The sequence below is a fragment of the Ixodes scapularis genome, unplaced genomic scaffold (genome assembly GCF_016920785.2).
Source record: "Ixodes scapularis isolate PalLabHiFi unplaced genomic scaffold, ASM1692078v2 PGA_scaffold0__279_contigs__length_252992795, whole genome shotgun sequence".
NCBI classification, from domain to species: domain Eukaryota; kingdom Metazoa; phylum Arthropoda; class Arachnida; order Ixodida; family Ixodidae; genus Ixodes; species Ixodes scapularis.
Window position 1 is genome coordinate 81846539 of NW_024609835.1, and position 21476 is coordinate 81868014.

The 21476-nt window shown below is 44.7% G+C and overlaps 1 protein-coding gene across 1 annotated transcript in view; it reads right to left on the reverse strand.

The window, feature by feature from the left end:
* Window positions 1-13869, reverse strand: part of LOC121045765 — a 31997-nt gene extending 18128 nt beyond the window's left edge. The window contains exon 1 of the mRNA XM_040498985.2: window positions 11621-13869. Within this exon, the coding sequence (XP_040354919.1) occupies window positions 11621-13307 (1687 nt within the window). The 5' untranslated portion in view covers window positions 13308-13869. The remainder of the gene's footprint in view (window positions 1-11620) is intronic.
* Window positions 13870-21476: the final 7607 nt, after the last annotated feature.

Genomic DNA, 21476 nt, shown 5'->3' on the forward strand with positions numbered 1-21476 from the left:
TTACCTACGCACATCTTTCTCGCACTGCTTGAGGTATATAGTGACGGGCGCCTGACAACAGGCACAGTGCGTCATTATGAAACGTGAGCCCTGGCACAGCTAACACCTTCCACAGTGCTTATGTGACTTCGTAACGGTTGTTACCCCAGAGGACCCTGACTGTTGCAATTCCTCTTCACCTTCTGAACTTTAAAACAAAACCGATTATGCAGCAAAACCAAAGCATGTACTACCTTTCAGCATTTTAGCACCGCTTCTCGGCATCATTGTCGTTGTTGCAATGCTTTGTTTGTTTGTAGTTGAGATGGTGATATCACAACACCTTCCTTGTCACTCATGGTGCTTGCAGTAGCTTCGCAGAACACAAAAACATTCAAACTGCATACACCTGACACTGCAGTGAAATTACCAAAATGTGAGGTTGCAATTTCTGCTTGCGTCGGCCAGCTCCCCACAATGCGACATCGGGACGTGCCATGTCACAGTGTCATAGGACGCCAGCTACGATTCATGTGGGAACCATCATACAATGCCTGTCTTTGTTGTGCACGTGTTTCACATCTACTTTGCCTACTGATGCAATGAAAAGAGTTTTTGTTGAAGGCTACTGAGTTGGCAGGTTACAACCGCCTGAGCATTCAGCTAATTGGTGATTTCACTTGGCTACTCGTTTCAGTGGAATGTGTAATCTTGATTCTGTCTGTCCATAATCTATTTATTGGCTGGTTTGTTCGAAAGTAACTCAGTCGGTCTATCTAAGGAAGCTTCAAGAAAAAGCTTTGCTAAGGCAGCACTAGCCTCGACAATTTTTTTTTGTTGAGACCAAGATAAGGCCACCTGATTTTATTTTGAGCAAGCCAGCACACTGAAGAGGAGGAATGACCCAGATTTAGCATGGAGTTATAGGTTTCACATGAGCACATTCCATTTGTAGCTGAAAAAGAGATGTCACTTAATTAGAAAGACAAGTGAAATAAAAGCAGTCTTAGGTATTTTGGTTAAGAAAGCTGTGCATACTTTAGCTCAGCTTTCAGTATTTTGGGTACATTTTGCTTTGTAGCTTTGAGTTTATCTATGATAACTATTAGTTCACTTAAAGCATGTAAAATACATTGGTTTTGACAGACAACTGCACTTGGGCATCTATCATATGTCTGAGCTGAGCCTTAATTTTTTTTTCAGCTGAAGTGTATCTCTCGCTTGGCTTGATCAGTATCTACTTCATGTACTGAATGCCTTTTTACAGGGTTGCGTTGCCACAGGAGACTTGTGCGCTTGTGGGTGTTCGGTGAGTGGTGTCACCAATCACCATGAGCCCCGAGCCCAGCATGGGTTCAGACCCCCTGCAAGCCTGGCTGTGCTAGGTGTCCCCGTGTCTGATGAAACTGGGGTCTTGGCAGTTGAGCCAAGCCCGGGCTAGGTTTCCTTCAAAGGCCACCCATGTTAGGCAACACACCACCCCAGCCCACGCCCAGCACAAACAGGTGTCCTGCGTTGGCTCGCCTAGGACGATTCGGTCAGTCGCTTTGCTTCACCACTCCTTTCCTCTGACGTTCTTCTCCATCCCTGTTTTCAACCTCTCATCTTTCTGATGTAACAGAATTCTTTGAAAGTGAAGAGGAATTATATAGCCCATGGGTGTTGAAAACCACCAGGGTGTGACATGACGACACCAGATACTTTACTATGAAAATATCTCACCCCATGCGAACCCAATGGCCTGGACACAAAGAGGCTTTGCATGGTTGGAACGACTGGATGTGCAGCAGCCTCAGGGTTTTTGCCTTTGAATAGACCAATCTCACCAGCCAGTTTCATTAAGCCGCCGCTGCCACAATGCATCAAAGAAACTTAATCTGCATGTGGGAGAATCTGCTGGAGCTTTGCACGTGACGAGACGACACGAGCTGTCTCGTGCACTGCCTCCTGTGAACTAAAGTTATAGCGGCATCACGCATGCGTGGATTGCTTAGTGAGATCTGCCTATTGGGACAGTTGATGGCAACAATAGACGACTGTTCCCGTCTATGGTTGTGGACACCTGGAGCACTAGTCAAGACAGCTGCCTCTGCTGTCTCGGCAAACCCGGTATCTCGGCGTGCCCATGGCAGCCCTCTCCCTTGGTGCGGCATGACTGCTGTACAGTGTGGACGGTGTGATCCTCATGCATACTCTCAGATGCGTGGTGTCTACACCGTTAGGAGAGCAACATTTGGCAGTGTGGGTGCGCCGGCGTAAATGAATGGAGACAAATGTATTTTTCCTGGTGAAGCATTTGGTGACACTGTCAACTGGCATGCTTACAGCCAGGCTAGCAATGGCCGTGATAAGGTGACTCGTATCCCAAATGTCCCAAGATGTCTCTGTCACATTTCAACGACTGCATTAGATGTGCTTGCAAGAATGGGACATTCACAATAAAAATATAACAATTCACTCAAGATAGATATTAAACATATTTTTTTAATGAGCCTGTATATGCTTGTAGTTTAATTTCATTATCACTGCAGGATCAGAAGGTTAATTGACAACAAAATTTGATTGCTTTAATTTTTTCTAGTTTTGTAATTTATGGTTCTAGGTGCATCAGCAAAAGACATAGGCATAGTTGCAAGTGATCACTCCGAAAGTTTGGGTCTATGCAGCATGAACTAATTGTATTTTTGGATAGCGATCATACCAGAAATAGCATGTTGCTATTTCAGCGGTTGCTGCTCGTGAACTCAGGAGACTGGAATTGCAGCTATTGCTACTTCAAGATGTAACGAGATTTCAGCTGCTCGTCAGACCATGGCCAGGCGGTGGAATGGATCCTCAATCCTTTGGGGGGCGTGCTTGTTGGTTTAGATTGTGAAACTTCCACAATTCTGTTCGCCTTGCAATGTCAAAATGCTGAAAAAGATTTTTCGTGTGAAGCCAGCCTAAAACAAATCTGTTTGCTACATTGTTACAGGTTTGTCACCCTGTTTTTTTGTTTTGTTTTTTTATAGTGATTTAGAACTGTAGTGGGAAACACCAGTGCCCACCGCCGAGCACAGCACCTCATGTGGCAAGCACCAGCAAAAAGATGCGAAAGAGGGTTAGCAGATAAGGCCCACCATGTAATAGATGCCACCAGCCCGACAACCCACAGGACCACGTATTGTATGCAATGAATCAGTTGTCGTCGTTAACCTGTCTCGACCACAACATGCCGGCAGCGGTGGGATCCAGTGTTGCCCATGAGAAGAACAAAGGCTATATCAAAATCATAGGAGACAAGTGAACATTGCAGTATGCGCTTCTGCTATTTGTATTGCAGCCAACAACAGCTTGTCAGCTACCCTTGAATAGATTTTTTTCAAAAGTGTGCACCAGTTATACTATGTTCACCCTGCCGGACCAATCAGCCGCCTCCCTCTTATCACCCAGTGATGTGATTGCTGCGCCAATTGTGCCAGACTGTGCCTAAGTGCTTATTCTGCTACACTTGCTACATTTGATCAAAATGTGAGGAATTTGCACCAACAATTGCACCAGGACTTAAGTTCAATTAAGTAATACTGAAAATATAACAGCTGCAGGCCGCGCTGCCGGGGCGAATCGTTAGCGTAGGCTCGTGCGGGTTTTCAGGACTTTCGATAATCGTCTCAAATAACATACTATTCGATTTGATTTCGCACCAAGCACTGACAGTGCTTAGAAGTTTCACAACAAGTTTCGTGTTCGTGGTCTGTTCTGGTGGGTTAGTTAGCTTTGTTGAGTGCGCTTCTCACCGCGTGGTGTAATGCAGTGAAGCAACAATTGCAAACTAGGCGTCGCTATGTTGCGTGTCTTGCTTCGCCGCAGCACACCTGCATATTAAGGGGAAAGGTACTCCTCCAGAGCGAGACGGGGTGCAAGAAGGTATATATGGACTCTTGTAGGTTTATTTTTTATGGGTTCTTTTTTTCTGAATTAAGAGTTGCAGTTTTGTTGCAACCACCCTTAGAACTTGAAGGACACATAAATCTAGGTGCTCAAAATGATTGTATTTTAACATTTTTTTAGTGGGATTTCGTACCTAAAATCATCGTCCACAGCCGTTTGCGCTGTTCTTCATCAGTCGTTGTCTTGTTGCCGTGTCTGGTGCTTCCACAAGCAACTAAACAGCTGGTGTTTGTTCTCCTAATATTTGCCATCTCTCCTCACATTTGCAGTGATATAAATGAAAATGAAGTGTGCGGTTGTGCTCCAAGAGCTCTTTTTGCTTCTCCAAAATGAACTTTTGGCTGCTCAAACAGCTGCTCCAAAATGGCTATGACCAATCACATCACAGCTTTTATCACCTGACCCAACTCTTTGCGCGTGGGTATGGCCGGGAGCGTGATGATGTGGCAAAAGAGAGGCGTATGACTAATCTAACGAGGACGTAGCTTCCACCACAGTCTCAGCTTAGAGGTGAATGGAGTATGGTAGCTGCAGCACCAATTATCGAAGTCTGCCATTATTTGGGCACATACTGTGGCTGATGTTGCTTGATGTTACAGAGAAAATTGCCTCATCTCAATTAACTTTATGCGAAATTGCTTGGTAGTCTGACAACACTGAGAGCGTCACTGTTTTAATGTTAGCAGGCGTTGTCGGTACTGAAGCACGGTGGAGGGCAGTGTGTGATGGCGCGGCAGCTGTGTTTTCCGCCTTTTGGCCATGGAACGGGGACGAACAGTTTAGACAACCTACCGCAACTGTCTGATGAAACTTTCGGAGGCCTGTGCACACGCTGGCGACAACCCGCAGTGTGTAAGCTTGTACAGCAAAGGCGAAGGACTTGCTCCGCTGCTTCGACGAGGTTGTTGCCAGCGTGCACAGGCCTCCTAGAGCTTCATCAGACAGTTGTGGTTGGTTGCTTAAATTGTTTGTCCACATTTCATGGTCAGAAGGCGGAAAACAGCTGCTGCGCTACCGTACACTGCCCGTACGGCTCTCTCTGATGCCTCCACCGTGCTTTGGTACCGACGACGCTTGCCAACATTAAAATGGCGACGCTCTCAGTGTTGTCAGATCACCAAACAATTTTTCATAAGGTCTATTGAGCCTCTTTGACTGGTCGCCATCTTTTTTTTTAAACATGGCATATATCGAAAGCTTTTGGTGCAGTGATTCGTTCCAGGTTGGATGCAAAAGTAACCGGAATGAATTTCTGAAAGGCGGGCTGTTTGTAGTACCAGCTTCCGCCGCTAGCAGCGCTTTGCAGCACCTCTTCCGAGCGAGTTTGCCGACTGGCATTGTCTGCTGCAAATATTTTTTCCAAGCACTTCAAAATCTTTTTTTTTTTTCAATGTCTGATATGAAAGAACAACATGGGGCTGTGAATTATTGCTTTAGGTAAAACTGTGCCAGAAACTCTTGTAATGCTTCAGAGAGCTTACAAGGAAGATGCTAATAAGAAATTGCAAGTGGTTTTCTCGCTTTAAGACTGGTGATTTTTTGATCGATGAGCAACCTCGTTCTGGGCGACCTTTAACCTCCTCAACTGAAGAAGAACACAAAAATATTTGGGCATTGATCACTCAGAGTTTGTTCCTCTTGGTGAATCTGTTAACCAGGTGTTTTACCGGAGAATTTTGCGACACTTGCGAAACTTAGTAAGGCAGAAATGCCCCGATAGGAGGGAAAGGGGGAATGATAGTTCCATCACAACAATGCCTCAGCAGACACTGTCCTGGCATGACACCGCTCCTCAACCTCCCATATTCTCAGGACCTCGCCCCGTGTGACTTTTTTCTGTTCACCCGTATGAAAAGTCTTGAAAGGAAATCATTTTATGGATGTGGAAGGTCCTTCAAGTCAGACATTGCAAAAAACAAGGAATGATTTTGAAGCGCTTGGGGAAATTCACAACATGCCGCTAGATCCTTAGCAGACGCCGCCGGTCGGCAAACTAACTTGGGAAGGGTGCTGCAAGAGGTGGATGCTGGTACTACGAATGCCCGGCCTCCTGAAATTCATTCCGGTTATTTTTGGGTACCCACTCATACTTTCTTTTATTGTTGAAACTTTGGTTTTATGGCGCAGTATCTTGCTTGGTGTAAACCCTATCCCTTTTTGTGTTATACATATTTTCAGGTATTCTTTTTTTAAAATGGTGAAGTGACTGTGATGTTGCATATTTTGATGACTTAATATGTTTGTAATGCATACATAACATTGTTTTTTGGTTAAACGTTCCCTGTTTCCATGTAAGTTTTCTGGTTTGTTTCATATTCAAAGGGTTGTTTCTGGCTTTTGAAAGTATCATTACTATAACTATTATAGTTTGATAGTCCGGTGCTGGAAAAGGACTCCTTTTCAGATTTCCATTTCCACAATGTGTCAAAAGTACCTACAAGGTTGTTTTATGAGTTTTATTTATTTTTTAAAGGAAAATATTTTCAATATAAAATTGTATAATCAGGTTTGGAAAATAAAAGAATACAAACAATTGCCACCTGAGCACTTTGTCTTCATTATAGCCACTTTATATATATATATATATATACACACACAGTATAGTTTTGGTTGTAATGTCCTAATAATTTGAGCTTAATACACTGTTTATATCAAGTGTCCCCATACTTGAAAAGTGCCAACCTTTTGTTGTCAACAGAAAACTGAAAGATTTAAAATAATTTGATATCGGTGTACATGTTCCCCAAAAGCAGCACAAAAAAAGGAAGAAACCTTGGCTATGCTAGTTGTTTTTGTTTCTTTTACAGGTACCCCAATCTTTTTTTTTCACACGAGTATAATTTAGGGGATTCTAAAGTGGAGCGAGTGGAGCGACTCATCGGTCACACGATCAACACGGGAAAGTGTGCCGCCAGCGTTTGCCCGCTACAATTGTCACCTATTTTCAAGCACTAAATTTAAGTGACGAAAATAATCCCTGGAGAAGGGGAACAAGAGGGACAAAGGACAAACACAAATCTCCAAACACAGCTAGGTGACTGGTGCGCGACCGAAAAGATCCGCCTGGTCCGGGTATCGAACCCGGGACCTCTCCATTACAGGTGGAGCGCTCTACCAATTGAGCTAACCAGGGGTTACACATCAGTAGAGCAAACGGGTTTTATCAGCCGCCACCAGTCTAACACCAACAAGGGTGAAGCTTGCAATTTTAAGGTTATGATTATAATGCAATTAAATGCAATTAAATTCGTCATTCTTGTCCAGCTCGCTTGCACATTTGCATTTAATTGCATTATAATCAAATTTAAGTGCTTGAAAAATTTAAGCCCAAACATATTTCTAGGCAAATTAAAATTGTAGAAACTTGTGTGCCTTTATTTATGGCTAAGGTAAGTACATTCATACAAAAATAACAATGAAATTTCAAACCAGTAAAAAATTATTGAACATATCAAATATGCTACACTGGGCTTTTCTGCTACGTCCTTGCCAGCTGCAGTCTCGTGGCTTGTGGTATGCAAAGAAACAGTTGCGTCGCTTGCTCAGACTCGGAGTTACAATGCATTTCGCGCACACAACCGTGCTAAATGTGTTCACGCTGGGCACACAGTTCCTGCATCGAAGTCGGTTGCTCGCCATAGTTGGAAGATGCCCAACCCCGTCTTTTCTAACGTCATCTTGGGGATGACTTGGCGTGAACTTCCTCTTCTTCATCAGAGGCGAAGGCAGACTGACCGGCCATCCTCTTGGCGCATTTCCAGTAGAGATTGGGCTTTCTGGTAAACTGGCAATGAAGGTTCTCAGCTTGAGTGGCCGCTCCTTCAGCTGATGGCTTTGGCGCCTGTGAATATTCCAGGCATTCACGACACAGATGAAGGTAGCATGATATATGAGGTACGTGTACCAGAGCCTCAATCGAATAGTGTATTTGTACAGCGACACCTGATAATTATGCTGGTCGATCCCCCCCCCCCCCCCCCCCCCAAGCTGTTGTACATACCAACAATTGCCGGGCGTGTGATGTCAATGTGGAGTTTGGTCTTCCGGTCATACCGTTTGACTTGCTGAATTGACTCAACAGAGACGAAGTTTGACACTAGGGTGACAGCTTTCCTGTCAAACCAGCGAACTACCACAATTCCTTTGTCATTGTCAACTCTGTAGTCATGTGAGCCTTGCCCAACTTTTCTCAGAGTCTTCTCATCCTGGAGTTTGCAGTCTCTCAGCTGATTTTGCCTCAGAGTTCCAACGTACTGTATTCCTCTCGTTAGCCTGTCAACAAGGTTCAAAGAGCTAAAAAAATTGTCAGCTGCAACCTTGAAGTCTTCATTTGAACGTATTTCAGAGCAGATGCTCAGGACAGTATCACCACAAGTCCAAAAATGTAGTTTTCTTTGGAGTGGCCTTGGTATACCTCGAACTGGTAAAGGACACCGGTTGTGCCTGCCCGTCCCCAAAGCGTGAAACCCCACGGCATCGGTTTGTTTGGGATGTACTGTTTTAGCGAGCTCCTTCCTGTAAATAACACCATTATCACATCCACCGCATTGAACTCTTCTGGTTCAATGCTCTAGAGGTGCTGGAATAATAAAATCCAAGGACGAATCTTCCACAACTTGTCCTCCTTCGCTTCTTTGGTGGTTTCCATGTTGTTTACAGCATGCATGCATTGAATCAGCTTCAAGAAACGATTTCTCGACCTCTTGTCAGGGATAGGAGAATACCTTATCCCATTCTCGCAGTAGCATATGACGTTCGGCATTTTGTAAGCCCCATTTTCAGGTATATTCTAATATACTGCTCCAGCTCTTGCAGAGTTGTGTCACGGAGCTGCCGTATTTCTGCGTACCGTACACATTTGTTTGCTCCACTCGCATAGTGAGCACATCAGTCCTTAGAAACTGGCGGAAAAGGAACAATGGTGAATCTATGGCATCCGGCTCAAAGAATACTTTGGAAAATTCAGCATGACTGTTTTGGAGCAATTCCTTTCGCCATTTGTTGTATGGACGAGAAGACGAAGCTACAGATGATCCGAAGGAATTTTCTACGGTTTCTTCATCATCACTTGTCTCAGAGGGCTCAGCCACGGCGGGGGGACTAATTTTCGTCACTTTCCGACATATCACTAAAATCGCTGACATCTTCGCCAGCGACGATGTTGTTCAATATGTTCCTAACTTAGGAACCTAAAATTAGAAGGAACAAATCAATAAAAAAAAACGGTTAAAACGTGTACCATTCAAAGCTTTACCAAGAAAACGTATCAGAATTGGTACAAAAATTTTGCCATCAATTACGACCCACTGTATCGAAAATAATAATGCTTTATTCGGTTTCTAAAAACCCGGGCGACAGTGAAAAGGCTATTGCCCATGCCATAGAGGCCCACTGTACCCGCTACACAGACATATATACATAAAAAAAAAATAAAAAAAAATATATATATAAATCTTTGTACACTGGGATTTGGGTCGGATTGAGTGTCAGATCACAGTTCTTTCAGATGGATGGTTGCACATTTACACAGTTCCTTTATGTCCGCTTTGCTTTCAAATGTCCCTTGTGTGACGTCACTCGGGAGGGAGCGCCAGAGCTCGATGGTTCTCGGGAGGAGCGTGCTTCTATGACGCTCCGTCCGTCCAAGGAGGGGTTGTAGTTTATCGGCGCGATTCTTCCTCACATACCCTAGGAGAGGCGTAGGAGGGCCACCCAGCGTGCAGGCTAGGAGGCGGAGCGAAGCCACCTGCCTACGGACAGACAGGCAGTTCCACCCCACAGCTCCGAGAAGTTCCGGGGTGCCAATGTCCCTGTATTGCCTCAGCTGCGGCGGCGATTGGCGACGCAGGATAGCATAGGCCGCGCAGAAATTTGAAGCAACGTTACTAAGCGGACGGGGCTCAAAAACAACAGCGAACGGAATAATGTGGTTGCGCAACACTTTCTGAGCAAAAAAAAAAAAAAAAAAGAAAGTGCCGAATTTAGGACGGCTTACTGTTTTTCGAGTAAAATGACGCCGACGGTATGCCTTCGAGCGAGCTGCTGCGTGCGGCCATCTTGCTCTAGCTGCCAGCGGCAGCCTGGCGGGGCCTTGCTGAACTACCCAAATCGGAAAACTCTGTCAGCGTTTGAAAACCGATACTGCAGGCTTTGGTCTTAGCCATAGAGTTATTACAATAATAACGCTATGGTCTCAGCTTCACGCAATTTATTGTCACTTTTTGAGTTATCAAACCCCACGTAGCAAATATGATACGCTGGGCTTTGTGGGGTATATAACAACACAAGACTAAGAATTATGTTACCTCTAGCCGATTACTGACTAGGAATGCAGATATTATTGTAACCTTTGCTGCTATTACACGCGCGGAACGAGCATGGGGCAACATGGCATTAGTAAGCTTATCACTGCGTGAATCTGAAACCGAAACTGATCGGGAGCATGCCATGTGGTGTTACTTTAGCCGATTACTTTCATATCATGGTGCCTTTCAAAGCGTTAGATTAAGAGAAGTGTCTAGCCGGCCAATCTAAGTACTCAGAACAACTGTATACTAATAATACTTGCAGATACTTTTTGTATTCATCAACTAAAATGCGGCAGTCACCTGCCTAATCCTTGTCAGAACCGGGTAGGGCATATATAAGAATCGGGTCGGTTGGGTGGTCAGAGTAGAGAGTCGCGGTTGTGTTGTGGTTGCTTGTGCCTTGTTGTACTGTTCATATGTATGTGCCCGTAACAGTGTTCGGTAACGTGGTTGGTGTGTTGGCGCATGAGTTGTCATAGGTGCAGTACGTACGTAGCTCTAGAGCCTCAGGAGAGTTAGTGAAGGAAGAGTATTTTTTTTTAGTGCATCTAGCGGTTACTACTACACCTCCTAGGTGGCGCAAGCTGCCGCCTGATTCAATAAGCTAAGTGTTGTGAAGTCCTGTAGCTATTGACTACAAACAGCTGGCTACGGTCCAGCCGTCCAGGCTCTGCGGTCCACTGGGCTCCCTACGTGCCTCTCAGATTGAAAACAATCGTAATAATTGTTTCACTCGGCCACCTAAATTATTGTTCTGTGTCGAAGAGCTGCGAAGTGCAGGCAGCAATGGATAACCACGTCGGTTGAGGTAGGCCCAAACAAGAAGAGATAGGGAAAAAAAAAAAGAAAGAATGCGGGGCGTTGGTGCGAGTTGAACGCCTCCCGTCGTGTCGACGAAGGTGCCCAGCGATTCATCGCCGCAAACGACAAGCATACGTTGTCTTCAATAAAGTCAGCATACCCATTCCTCGCGTTACGATTTCTTTTTTGAGCGTTCTCCGCCGGCGGTAAAAATACAGTCAATCTAGCGAGATGCCGTCGGGTGCAATCGCGACGATTCCGGCAAACACGCTGCCGTCCTCCCCGCTAATAGGTACGGTACCGGTGTCTAAGGACGGATGCTTAGAGTGTCTGGTGGCGCCTGGAAGACGTCGAATAGGCGTATGCGCCCTATTCTCTAACTCGGCCGAAAAGCCGTGCTGTTCGCTAGGCCTTACCGGGGAATCCGAGCCTCGCTAACCGTCCGCCATGTTGCTTTTGGGGGTAGTCAAATTTCACTACCTGCTTTTTGACTACGTGTGGAGTCGTCATTTTTACCCTAGGGGTCGTTATATTTGGGACAACTTTTTACCACCCCAAAGGTAGTCACCTATGACTACCTTTTTTTTTAGAGTGTAGCCTACCCTCCCGGTGGAATTCGATATTTTCTTCGGAATCTCTGCACGTCAGTATCTGGCCAATCTGAGAGAAGCACGGCCTGAGCAACTCGTCCGCTTCCTGCTCATCCGCGTAATTCCTGTTTAGCGGCTGTGCTGAGACGTCGGGGGCTTTGAGGGTTTGGAACCTTTGGGGTTGGTTCCTCATCTGCGAGCGCGTTACAACTGCTGCTACAGCTTCCTCAACAGCGGGCTCGTTGCTGACGGGTTCTTCCACTGCCGCCTTTGGGTCGTCGGGTGCCCTCGCGCCTTCTATATTTCCAAGGATTAGGTCATAGAGCGGCTCCGCCATGCAGAGCACCGTGATGACCCCTGAATAGTACGGGGTGTCGATCTCCACCCGCACTTCGGGCAGCATCCTGGCTGTTCCGTCGACTACATAAACGGGCCGGGTCTCTCCTGTGAGCTGATCGTCGTGGATGAGCTCTCGTCTTATAATCGCCGTATTGCATCCGGTGTCTCGCAATACCGAAATCGATTTGCCCTCATACGTTCCGGCGACCACCGGCAGTCCTTCGACTAGAAACCTCGGCTGTGTTATCATGACTGCATTCACGACGGGGATTCTTTCCCCATTCTTCAGCTCTAGGTAGCCGTCGCGAATGCCCTCCCGATTCGTCACCCCGACGGGGGAGTAAACGCACGATGCCTGAGGCCTATCGTTTGTTCCCGACCGGCACGCGTCGGCCTTGTGGCCCTTTCGCCCGCACTTGAAGCAGGTAAGGCTGTGGTTGTTAGTGGTGTGGGCCCGGCAGTGTGAAGCCTGATGCCCAACGCGGTTGCAAAGATAACAACGAGGCGCTGTTCGTTGACTGCTTCTTTTCTCGTCAGTTTCGGGCCTCCCGATATCATCTCGGTTATCCTTCTTTACTTTGGCGAGGTTAAGGCTTCCCTGCGCTTCTAAAAACTGGTCGGCTAGATCCAGCATCTCTCCCAACGATTTCGCCTTCCTTTCCTTCAGATAGAGCGCCATGTTGGAATGACACCCATGTAGGAACCTTTCCTTAATCAGGAGCTCTCGGAGGTCTTTGAACTCGTGTTTCGTATCGGACAGCTCGATCCAGCGATCGAAATAGTGGCTGAGACGCGCCGAGAACGGAGCTGCGGTCTCACCATCCGCCGGTTTGCCTGAATCGAATTTGTCCCGAAAGCCGTCCGCCGTGAAACGAAACCGCTTCAAAAGGGCTGTCTTTACCTTGGAGTAATCCGCTGCATCACCCGGCGGCAACCGCCCGTAAACACTGAGTGCTTCCCCGCTCAAACATGTTGCTAGAGCTGTAGACCACTGGCTCTCTGGCCACTTCTGGCTTTCCGCAAGGCTCTCAAATCGTCTAATATACGCGTCTAGGTCATCCTTCCGGTCATCGAACGGGATGAGAAGCTTGCTTGTGTTCAGTTTCAAGCTTGGCTCCGCGTCTTTTCCCCGGCTTCCTTCCTTTTCTCTGGTCTCCTTCTCCAGCTGCTGACACTCTATTTTCAGGCGCATAAGCTGAATCTGACGCTCGTCAGCCTCCTTCGCGGCTGTGCGCTCATCCTCCGCTGTCTGCCGTGCAAACGCTCGATCCTCTCGCTGTTTATCTTCTACCCATTTTCGGAGCTCAGCGCCCGCCAGGCCAAGCTGACTACCCATCGCTAGCAACTTTTCCATTTCCATGCTTCTATCTCCGAAACACTTTCAACAACCCAAACAGGCGCTCACAAAAGGAAATCCCGTTCATGCATCGTACGCCTCAAATAACGCGGCACATTTCCAGAACTCGTCTCCCTCTCCAGTCACCACGTTTCCTTCGCATCGAACGTCCTGTCGCGGACGCCAGTTTATTGTCACGAGCCCGGTGACGACGGAAGGTCATCACCGAGACATGACAATAAGGGGGTGGTCGTTCGATGCCCGGCATAGCCGGTAAGCAAACGCAGAGAATGAGACGGAGGCGTGTTATAAGGTAACAACAACAAAACAGTGTTTATAGGCTCGAAACGAACATAGAAAGGGAATTTAAAGTAACAGAACGTACATTTTACAAGACAGTGATGCTACGAGCGACAAACGTGTCGAGTTAAGCACAGAGAAGTACGTTACACATCCAGTTAAGTACGCGTGTACAAAGATCAAGACGAAAGTAAGAGTCCAATTAGCGACGGTCGAAAGGAATGTTCAAAATTGAAGCAACATACAGTTAACCGGGGAGCACGGCGGCAGTCCATCCACAGAGACGACACACCGGCCCCCGAAGCGGCGGTCCTTCCGGGGCAGCGGGTGGTCGGTCTCGGAGATGCGGTGCGGCGGCTCGGGTTCCCGGGAGTACGCGGCGGAGGCTTTCCCCCCGAAGAGCGGACTGGTGCTGGGGTCCAGTCGCCCTCTTTTTAACGGCGTCGGGCGCTCACGGCCGAGGCCCTCGCGGACGCTTGTTCACGCACGGGGTCGGAGTCGAAGCAGCACAACACCAAAAGCACACATAGTAGTTCATACAAAAAGGGAGGACCACGTAGACACGGCACCTTTGACACTGCATGGCCGCCATGTTGAAGTTAGAAAAAGTAAGACATAGCTAAAACAGGAGGCCCCTACGTCAACAACTTCTGTCCTGCTAAGGGTGACCTTGCAGGCGAGAAAAGTTTACCAATACACAAATGGAGCTGAAGACTTTGGGCGCAGTGAGGGTGACTTTGAGGTTGGAAAAAGTAAGAGAGACACAAAACATGAATCACGTACACCCCCGCTCGCGAACCGCGAGAGGTTGAGCTAACTAGGAAGAAACTAACAGAACAAAACAACGCGCACGTACACGTGCCTTTGCAGCAACCGAACCAGCGACGGAGAAACATACAGGCTACAAGGAGAAATATGTGTACGGAAACGAAAACGCGTTATATTTAAATAACGTAATAAAAATAAATTACAGGATGCCACTACTTCTGTGACACCCAGAAAAGTGCCTTTGTCGGATTTCCAACCCGCAGACAAGAAACCTGCAGGTTACTTTGGGGCAACCTACACAGTTTTACACGGTAGAGGCTCTGTGACAAAAGCAGGAGAAAACACTTTCAGGTACGACGCCGGCCGCCACCCCAAAGCGAGTCGTTGGTGGCACCACATCTTTGTGTTAATAATATTTAGGACCTTATATGATTTGGGTAAAGTTTCTTCACAATTCGTCAAACTTCTGTATGTTTCACATACCCAATTTTTCCCCTTCAACTGGAAACCTCAAAGATTATTTTTCGGTTTCCAGTTCAAGTTTTTTCCAGAATAAAAAAATTATAATGTTTCGAGTTGACTCCAGTTTGTACACAAATTGGAGTTTTTTCTTATGTTTGGTTTTCTTTTCACTTCGATGCCCTGGAGGATTAATGAAATCCACTGTCTACGATACAGATTACCTCTTTCGTCTTTATACCTTGAAAAATGTACAGACCGCCAACGCAGCATCAGTTTGTACCGCCACCTCTGTCACTTAATCGTCACTTCAGTGTCGCGTCGTGCAAGCAACCGAAAAAGGGGTCGGCTTTCAAGGCACAGTGTTATGTAAGGAAAGTAATGGTGACCAGTTCCCGTCCCGACCCAACTATCCACCTCGTGCAGAGCTTGTGAGCTCCGGTTGGAATGGCCGGGAGGGGCCATTACAAACAGCTGATTTTACTCTCTTTGAGCACATAAGTTATTCAAGGTTATTGCGTTCCGTAACTTCATTGTACTGATACCTTGCGAGCGCATGAGGCACCGCCATACCCGGGGCCATGTAAGTAAACTTGGACGGGTGAAATCCGGGCGGTCATGATATCACGAAAGCTCGCCTGCACCGTCAAAAAGTAAGGAACAATATGTCAGAAACAATCTTTCTCTGAATTCAGCACATCTACGAACCTCCAACGAAGTTGGCCCTGCGAACAGGAGAGTTTACGATTGGTTTTCAAGGCATTCCGTTACGGGGTTCTGTCAGTAACTGATATTTTCTGTTTTCTTTTTTTTTTCATAGTTTTAAAGTGGCAAGATGTGAATGAGTATAGCGCACACCTTAAGAACGAAAAGCTTAATCCGTCATTCTTTACTTAAGTACCGGGTATAGCTTGATTACATAAAGCTGGGGTCATACTGCTTATACATCATACAAAAGACAGTCTGCATACAGATTTGAGGGCAAGTCACCATGAGATCCATGCTTCGAATGCAGCCTGGCAATGGGTTCAAGGAGAAACTTAGCATGCAACATTCGAACCACACATATTGTGGTGACTTGCGTGTGCAGACTGTCTTTTGTATGATGTATGAGCAGTGTGACCCCGGCCAGCTGTCTTCTGGGCAAAAACACAATGTCCCGCTATCACATTGAGGACCCGGCCAGCTGACACGGGGGATTCGCGTCATAGGCTTCTGAAACACGAGCTCTTGAAAGCAGGGCAAAAGGGGCAGGGTGCTTCACATTGGGTGCTTTTGTGCACCACCCGCAAAAGGCTGCTGAAACCTTATAAAAAATTTCATTTGAACCATTTTTGCTGCTATTTGCACAACCTACAGCTGCACAGTGATGAGGCATAACAATTATGAAGCCAAGCCGTAAGAATAGCGGAGGTAGTCAAGCCAAACCAATCCTGACTGAGTGGACGAGAAAGCCCCCAAAAATGATGCCTTTCCCTTTCCTCTTCTCTCTGAGTTCACACATGTGCCCAGGTATACATGGCTTGCATTGACGTCACATCAGCCGCCATTGTTCCATACCATGTGCCTGTTTCTGTACCTTCTGCAGCATACATTTGACACCATCAAATTTGTCTTCTGGGCAAGGCTTGCTGAGAGAAACAAATTGAATGGTGCGAAATGTATGCTGCACAAAGTACGGTGCAGCAGTGGCAGCTGGTACGGTGCCATATGACGCCCCGTGCAAGGCATGGTTCCCGGACATTTCATCGAACGCCGTTTCGTCAAACGCTGTTTCATCGAAAAAATGGACGTTTCATCGAACGCCGTTTTATCGAATTGCTGACGGGAGTTTCATGAATGTCTTTTAAATAAGAAGTGTGAAAGATGTTCTTTTATGCAAGTATCGAGTGCATTTTCGTGTCATTCACCGATTTCATCGTCAGGTTTTTTAATGTCCAAACTTGTGGCTGTTACAATTTATTTTGATGCAAGTAACCCATGAGGATATTTGTACTGATCTTTATGTTTGTTTTGAACATTGTGCCAATCTGTTCACCCCTTCTGTATTACCCGATGGGCCTTGAGGGTATTGTAACAAATAAATAAAAAGTCCCACTCCCGGTAAGAGCGCACTCCAACTCATGGAGGCCAGAAGATGACTTAGGTTTTGCGCAGGCGCAACAAATTTCGCCATGTGAGCCTCCTAGCCTCTCATGTCTTTCTATTGATACTTTTTTACTGCCCGAATCTTGTAGTTGCTAAAGCTGAGGTGCTATTTATGAAACTACAATGAAACATTGTCTTTTTTTTTGTTTTAAGACTCAGTCGAGTCATGCATGCTGCGACAAGCGAAGAAAGATTATTACATTAATATGTTTAATATCGATGATATACGTCAAAGTGACGTGATGTGGCAAAGACTCAAAACATTGCTTAACTACAAACCACAGGTTTCTATGCCAGTTGAAATTAACATAGATGGTTGTATAATATCGGGGATGGATATGGTGAATGCTTTTAATAACTATTTTGTAAATCATACCACATCTCCTGTTTCTACTACTACTGTAAATAATGCACTTCAGTGCACGCCTTCACCCTTGCCTAATTTTATATTTCTTTTTCCTACTGAAGTATCCGAAGTCTATAATATATTTATGAGTCTAAACAATAGTAGAAGTATTGATGCATACAATATGCAAATAAAGCCAGCAAAGTATGTTCTAGATATCCTAGCACCATACCTAACTTATATATTCAATCTTGCACTTGAGTGCGGTGAGTTTCCTATCAAAATGCAGATTGCCAAAGTTAGTGTATTGCATAAAAGTGGTGACTTAAATAATATTAACAATTTTAGACCAATTTCCATACTTCCAGTATTTTCTAAGCCACTCGAAAAAATCGTTTCAAATAGAATTGTCTCTCATCTTGAGAAATACCTTTTAATTACAAATTCTCAATTTGGTTTCCGTAAGAGTTATTCAACTGAGTTAGCATTACTAAAACAAAAAGAAATAATATTAAGAGCACTAGATAATCGCTTATTAACGATCGGTAAATACTTAGATTTCTCTAAGGCCTTCGACACGATAAATCACAATGTCCTCATAGCAAAATTAGAATACTATGGCATTCGTGGGAAAATATTAAGTTTGTTACAATCTTACTTACGGAATCGTACCCAGTTCGTGTCTATATTTAACTTTAAATCTGATATTTCAAAAATAACAAATGGTGTACCCGAAGGCAGCATTTTAGGCCCCCTACTTTTTATTCTTTATGTTAACGATATTGTGAATGTAAATCGGGATCTTAAAGTTGAGTTCGTAATATATGCTGATGACACTAGCATCTTCTTTTCCGATAAAGATATTTGTACTCTAGTAACTAAATGTAATACCGTTCTTGAACGTGTAGCAAAATGGACAAAAAATAATCACCTTAAGTTAAATTCGCAAAAAACCAAAGACATTTTCTTTAAAAGTCAACATGCTACAGTTATGATCCCAAACCCACTGATTTTGAACAATGAAGAAATTGAATTTCTCGACACTATTAAGACTTTGGGTGTTTTGTTTACAAATAGTATGTCTTGGAATAAACATGTTGATAATCTTTCGTCTAAATTGTCAAAAACAGTGGGGTTGCTAACCAAGTTTAAATCGTTGCTACCTCGTTGTGTTAAGCTCCAACTTTACAATGCTTTGGTATATTCCCAACTTAATTATTGTCATCTAGTTTGGGGAAATACAACAAAAACAAATATAAATAAACTACATATTTTACAAAAGAAAGCTGTGCGTGCTATTGCCAATGTTTCATACTATGATCATACTGAACACTTGTTTTCATTGTTTAATATAAAACCAATTTCAAATATTTACAGGTCCCGACTTCTTATGGCGCACAAGAAGTCTACGCAGTTTAAAAATAAAGTTTTTGAGGAGTTATGTAACCTAGTCCTTTTCACTTCCTCATATCAACTCCGCCCTAAAGAAAACTGGTTTGCTTCACCATCACATACATTATATTATAACCACACGCTAAATTACCATTTAACTACTTTGTTAAATGAATTATTCTAAAAGGTGTTCATATTCATGCAATGACGCTGGCAGAGGTACGAGCATTATTTTAGGGTTGTTTTCTTAGGTTCAGCTAAGGCACAAGGATCACTAAACCATTGCATACCACAATGAATGCATTAATTTTTGTTTTTTCTCTTGTTTTTGTTTGATCTATGGTCTGTACATTTAAAATAGTGTTCTTTCTTTCAATGTAGCTATTGTCTTTGTTTTTGAAATTGCTTAGGGATAGCCTGCTGTAAAGGGGGCCAGGACCTCCGTCAAGCTGCTGCAGCAGCTTTTTGTCTTGGTCCCCCGTTTCAGTGATGAAACAAAATAAAGATTTATTATTATTATTATAAAAGTAAGTACGTCACATTAAATTTTATTTGAAAACTTTCGGGGGTTCATGTGCTCGTGCGACAGCCATTCACCGTTTCAAATGATGAGCAATTGCTCTCAAAAAGTTCCCCACAGCCATGGTCCGTCGGTTCCCTATTGGAAAACCCCAATATGAACAGCGTATTATGGATATTGGTAAACAATATATTTTTATTGTATTGCAATACAATATAGACAGTGTATTGGAAAACATTACATTTATTGTATTGTATTACAATAAGGATTTGTTATGGGATTCCAATATCCATAATACGCTGAAAATATTGGAATCCAATACCGTATAAACCCTTATTGGATCCCCATGTGTCGTATGGGGATCCAATAAGGGTTGACGATTTCAATATACTCAGCGTATTATGGATATTGGAATCCAATATATTATATCGGCTACCAATAAAACTATATACGAGTTGGAATATCACGTTCAGCGCAACATTTCTCTGTAATGCAGTCTCTTGTGTGTATTTCTGAGTGATAAATTAAAAAAAATGTTGCTGTTGTGAAATTGTGAAAAAAAAGCAAAACACTCGACTTATCCATACCAAATATATTTAACATATTCCTGAACTGGAGGATCTGGCATTTACTGCAAAAGAAAGTTAATTGTTTAGGACTCTCACTCAAAAACTTGATGTTTGAAAACAGAATGTGAAATCCTCACCTTAATGAAAACAGCACCTGCTAGCTGTAGCCATATAGAAACTGCAAAATAAAAATTTGTGATTAGTTTGCGACAAGTAGCAATCCTTCACCAAGCGAGTAGATTCAAAATTATGTCTGCGTTTGATTATGAAAAAATAAGCTTCAATGCCACTGCCAGAGGTCAGTCTGAGCTCGGTCAATTAAATATATGTATCCGCTCGTCTGGCCTCACTATTCCTGCTTCGCACCTAACTAGAGTATCTGGAATGCTCACCTTTGAGGAAAAACGAACTGGTGCTTGCTTGCTTGTAGGCCGTGGAAACTGGAAGAGAGATTTGCGGTTAGTTGCGTCCAAGTAGCAGTTACTTTGAGTAGCCACGTAAAGTACACTAAGTCTGAAAGATGCGCGGGACATAGATACATACATGCGCGGGACATATATATCCTCTTGCGACGTAACTGGGCACATGTCAATGTTGCCCGCTTGTATTACAGAAAAATAAGCTTCAATGCAGGAGCTCCCAGTCGTTCTGAGCTCCGTCAATTAAAAATGCTGTACCAGTCGTATGGCTTCAGTATTCCTGCTTCGGGAATCTGGAATTGTCACCTTTGAAGAAAAGCAAACTGGGACCTGCTGGCTCTTAGGCTGTGGAAACTGCCAGAAAGATTTCCGATTACCTGCGTCCAAGTATCAATTTCTTTGACCAGCCACCTACAGCACACTAAGCCGGATAAATTCAAAATTACATGTGCATGACATAATATGCCTCTTGTGACAAAACTGGGCACACGTTTTGTCGCCTACAGCAATACTGAAGCCAGACAGACAAGCGGTACGGCACCTTTAATTGACGGAGCTCAGAACGAGTAGGGACGCTTTCACTGAAGCTTGTTTTGCTGCAATACACGCGTGTATTGCAGCAAAACAAGCTTCAGTGAAAGCGTCTTCAGTCGTTCTGTCAATTAAATATGCCGTACCGCTTGTCTGGCTTCAGTATTGCTGCTTCAGAGCAATCTAGAAAATCTAGAATCCTCACCTTTGAACGAGAACGAACTGGCGCCGGCTGGCTTGTGGGCCATGGAAACCGCAAGAGAGGTTTGCGATTAGTTACGTCCAAGTAATAATTTTTTTGGGTAGCCACCTACAGCACACTCAAAATTACATGCACGGGACACAGATGCCTCATGTGACGGAACTCCCTTCGTCCTTGTTTTCTGTTAACTCTGCTCACCTTCACCACTCGCCTGCAATATCTGCGCTACTTCTTTAATCTCGATTCCCTGGTTCCCAAAGGCCATGCCATGGCTTGCGCCAGTCACGGATCTGTCAGCTCTGCGACTGGCGCTATTGTGGCAAAGACGCCACAGCACCTGGTGCTTGATGTGCTCTTTCAATATTTTGAGCACCGCTCAAAACAGGTGGATGGGTGTCTGGTATGCCCTTTGCTTATTTGCGGATCATTCCGAATCAGAGGGTAGGCGCTTCTGCGACCTGGGCTCGGCGACCTGGGCATGCTCGGTATTTTACAATAGTTGAAACCGAACTCTTGAAACATAACAAACAATGTGCACG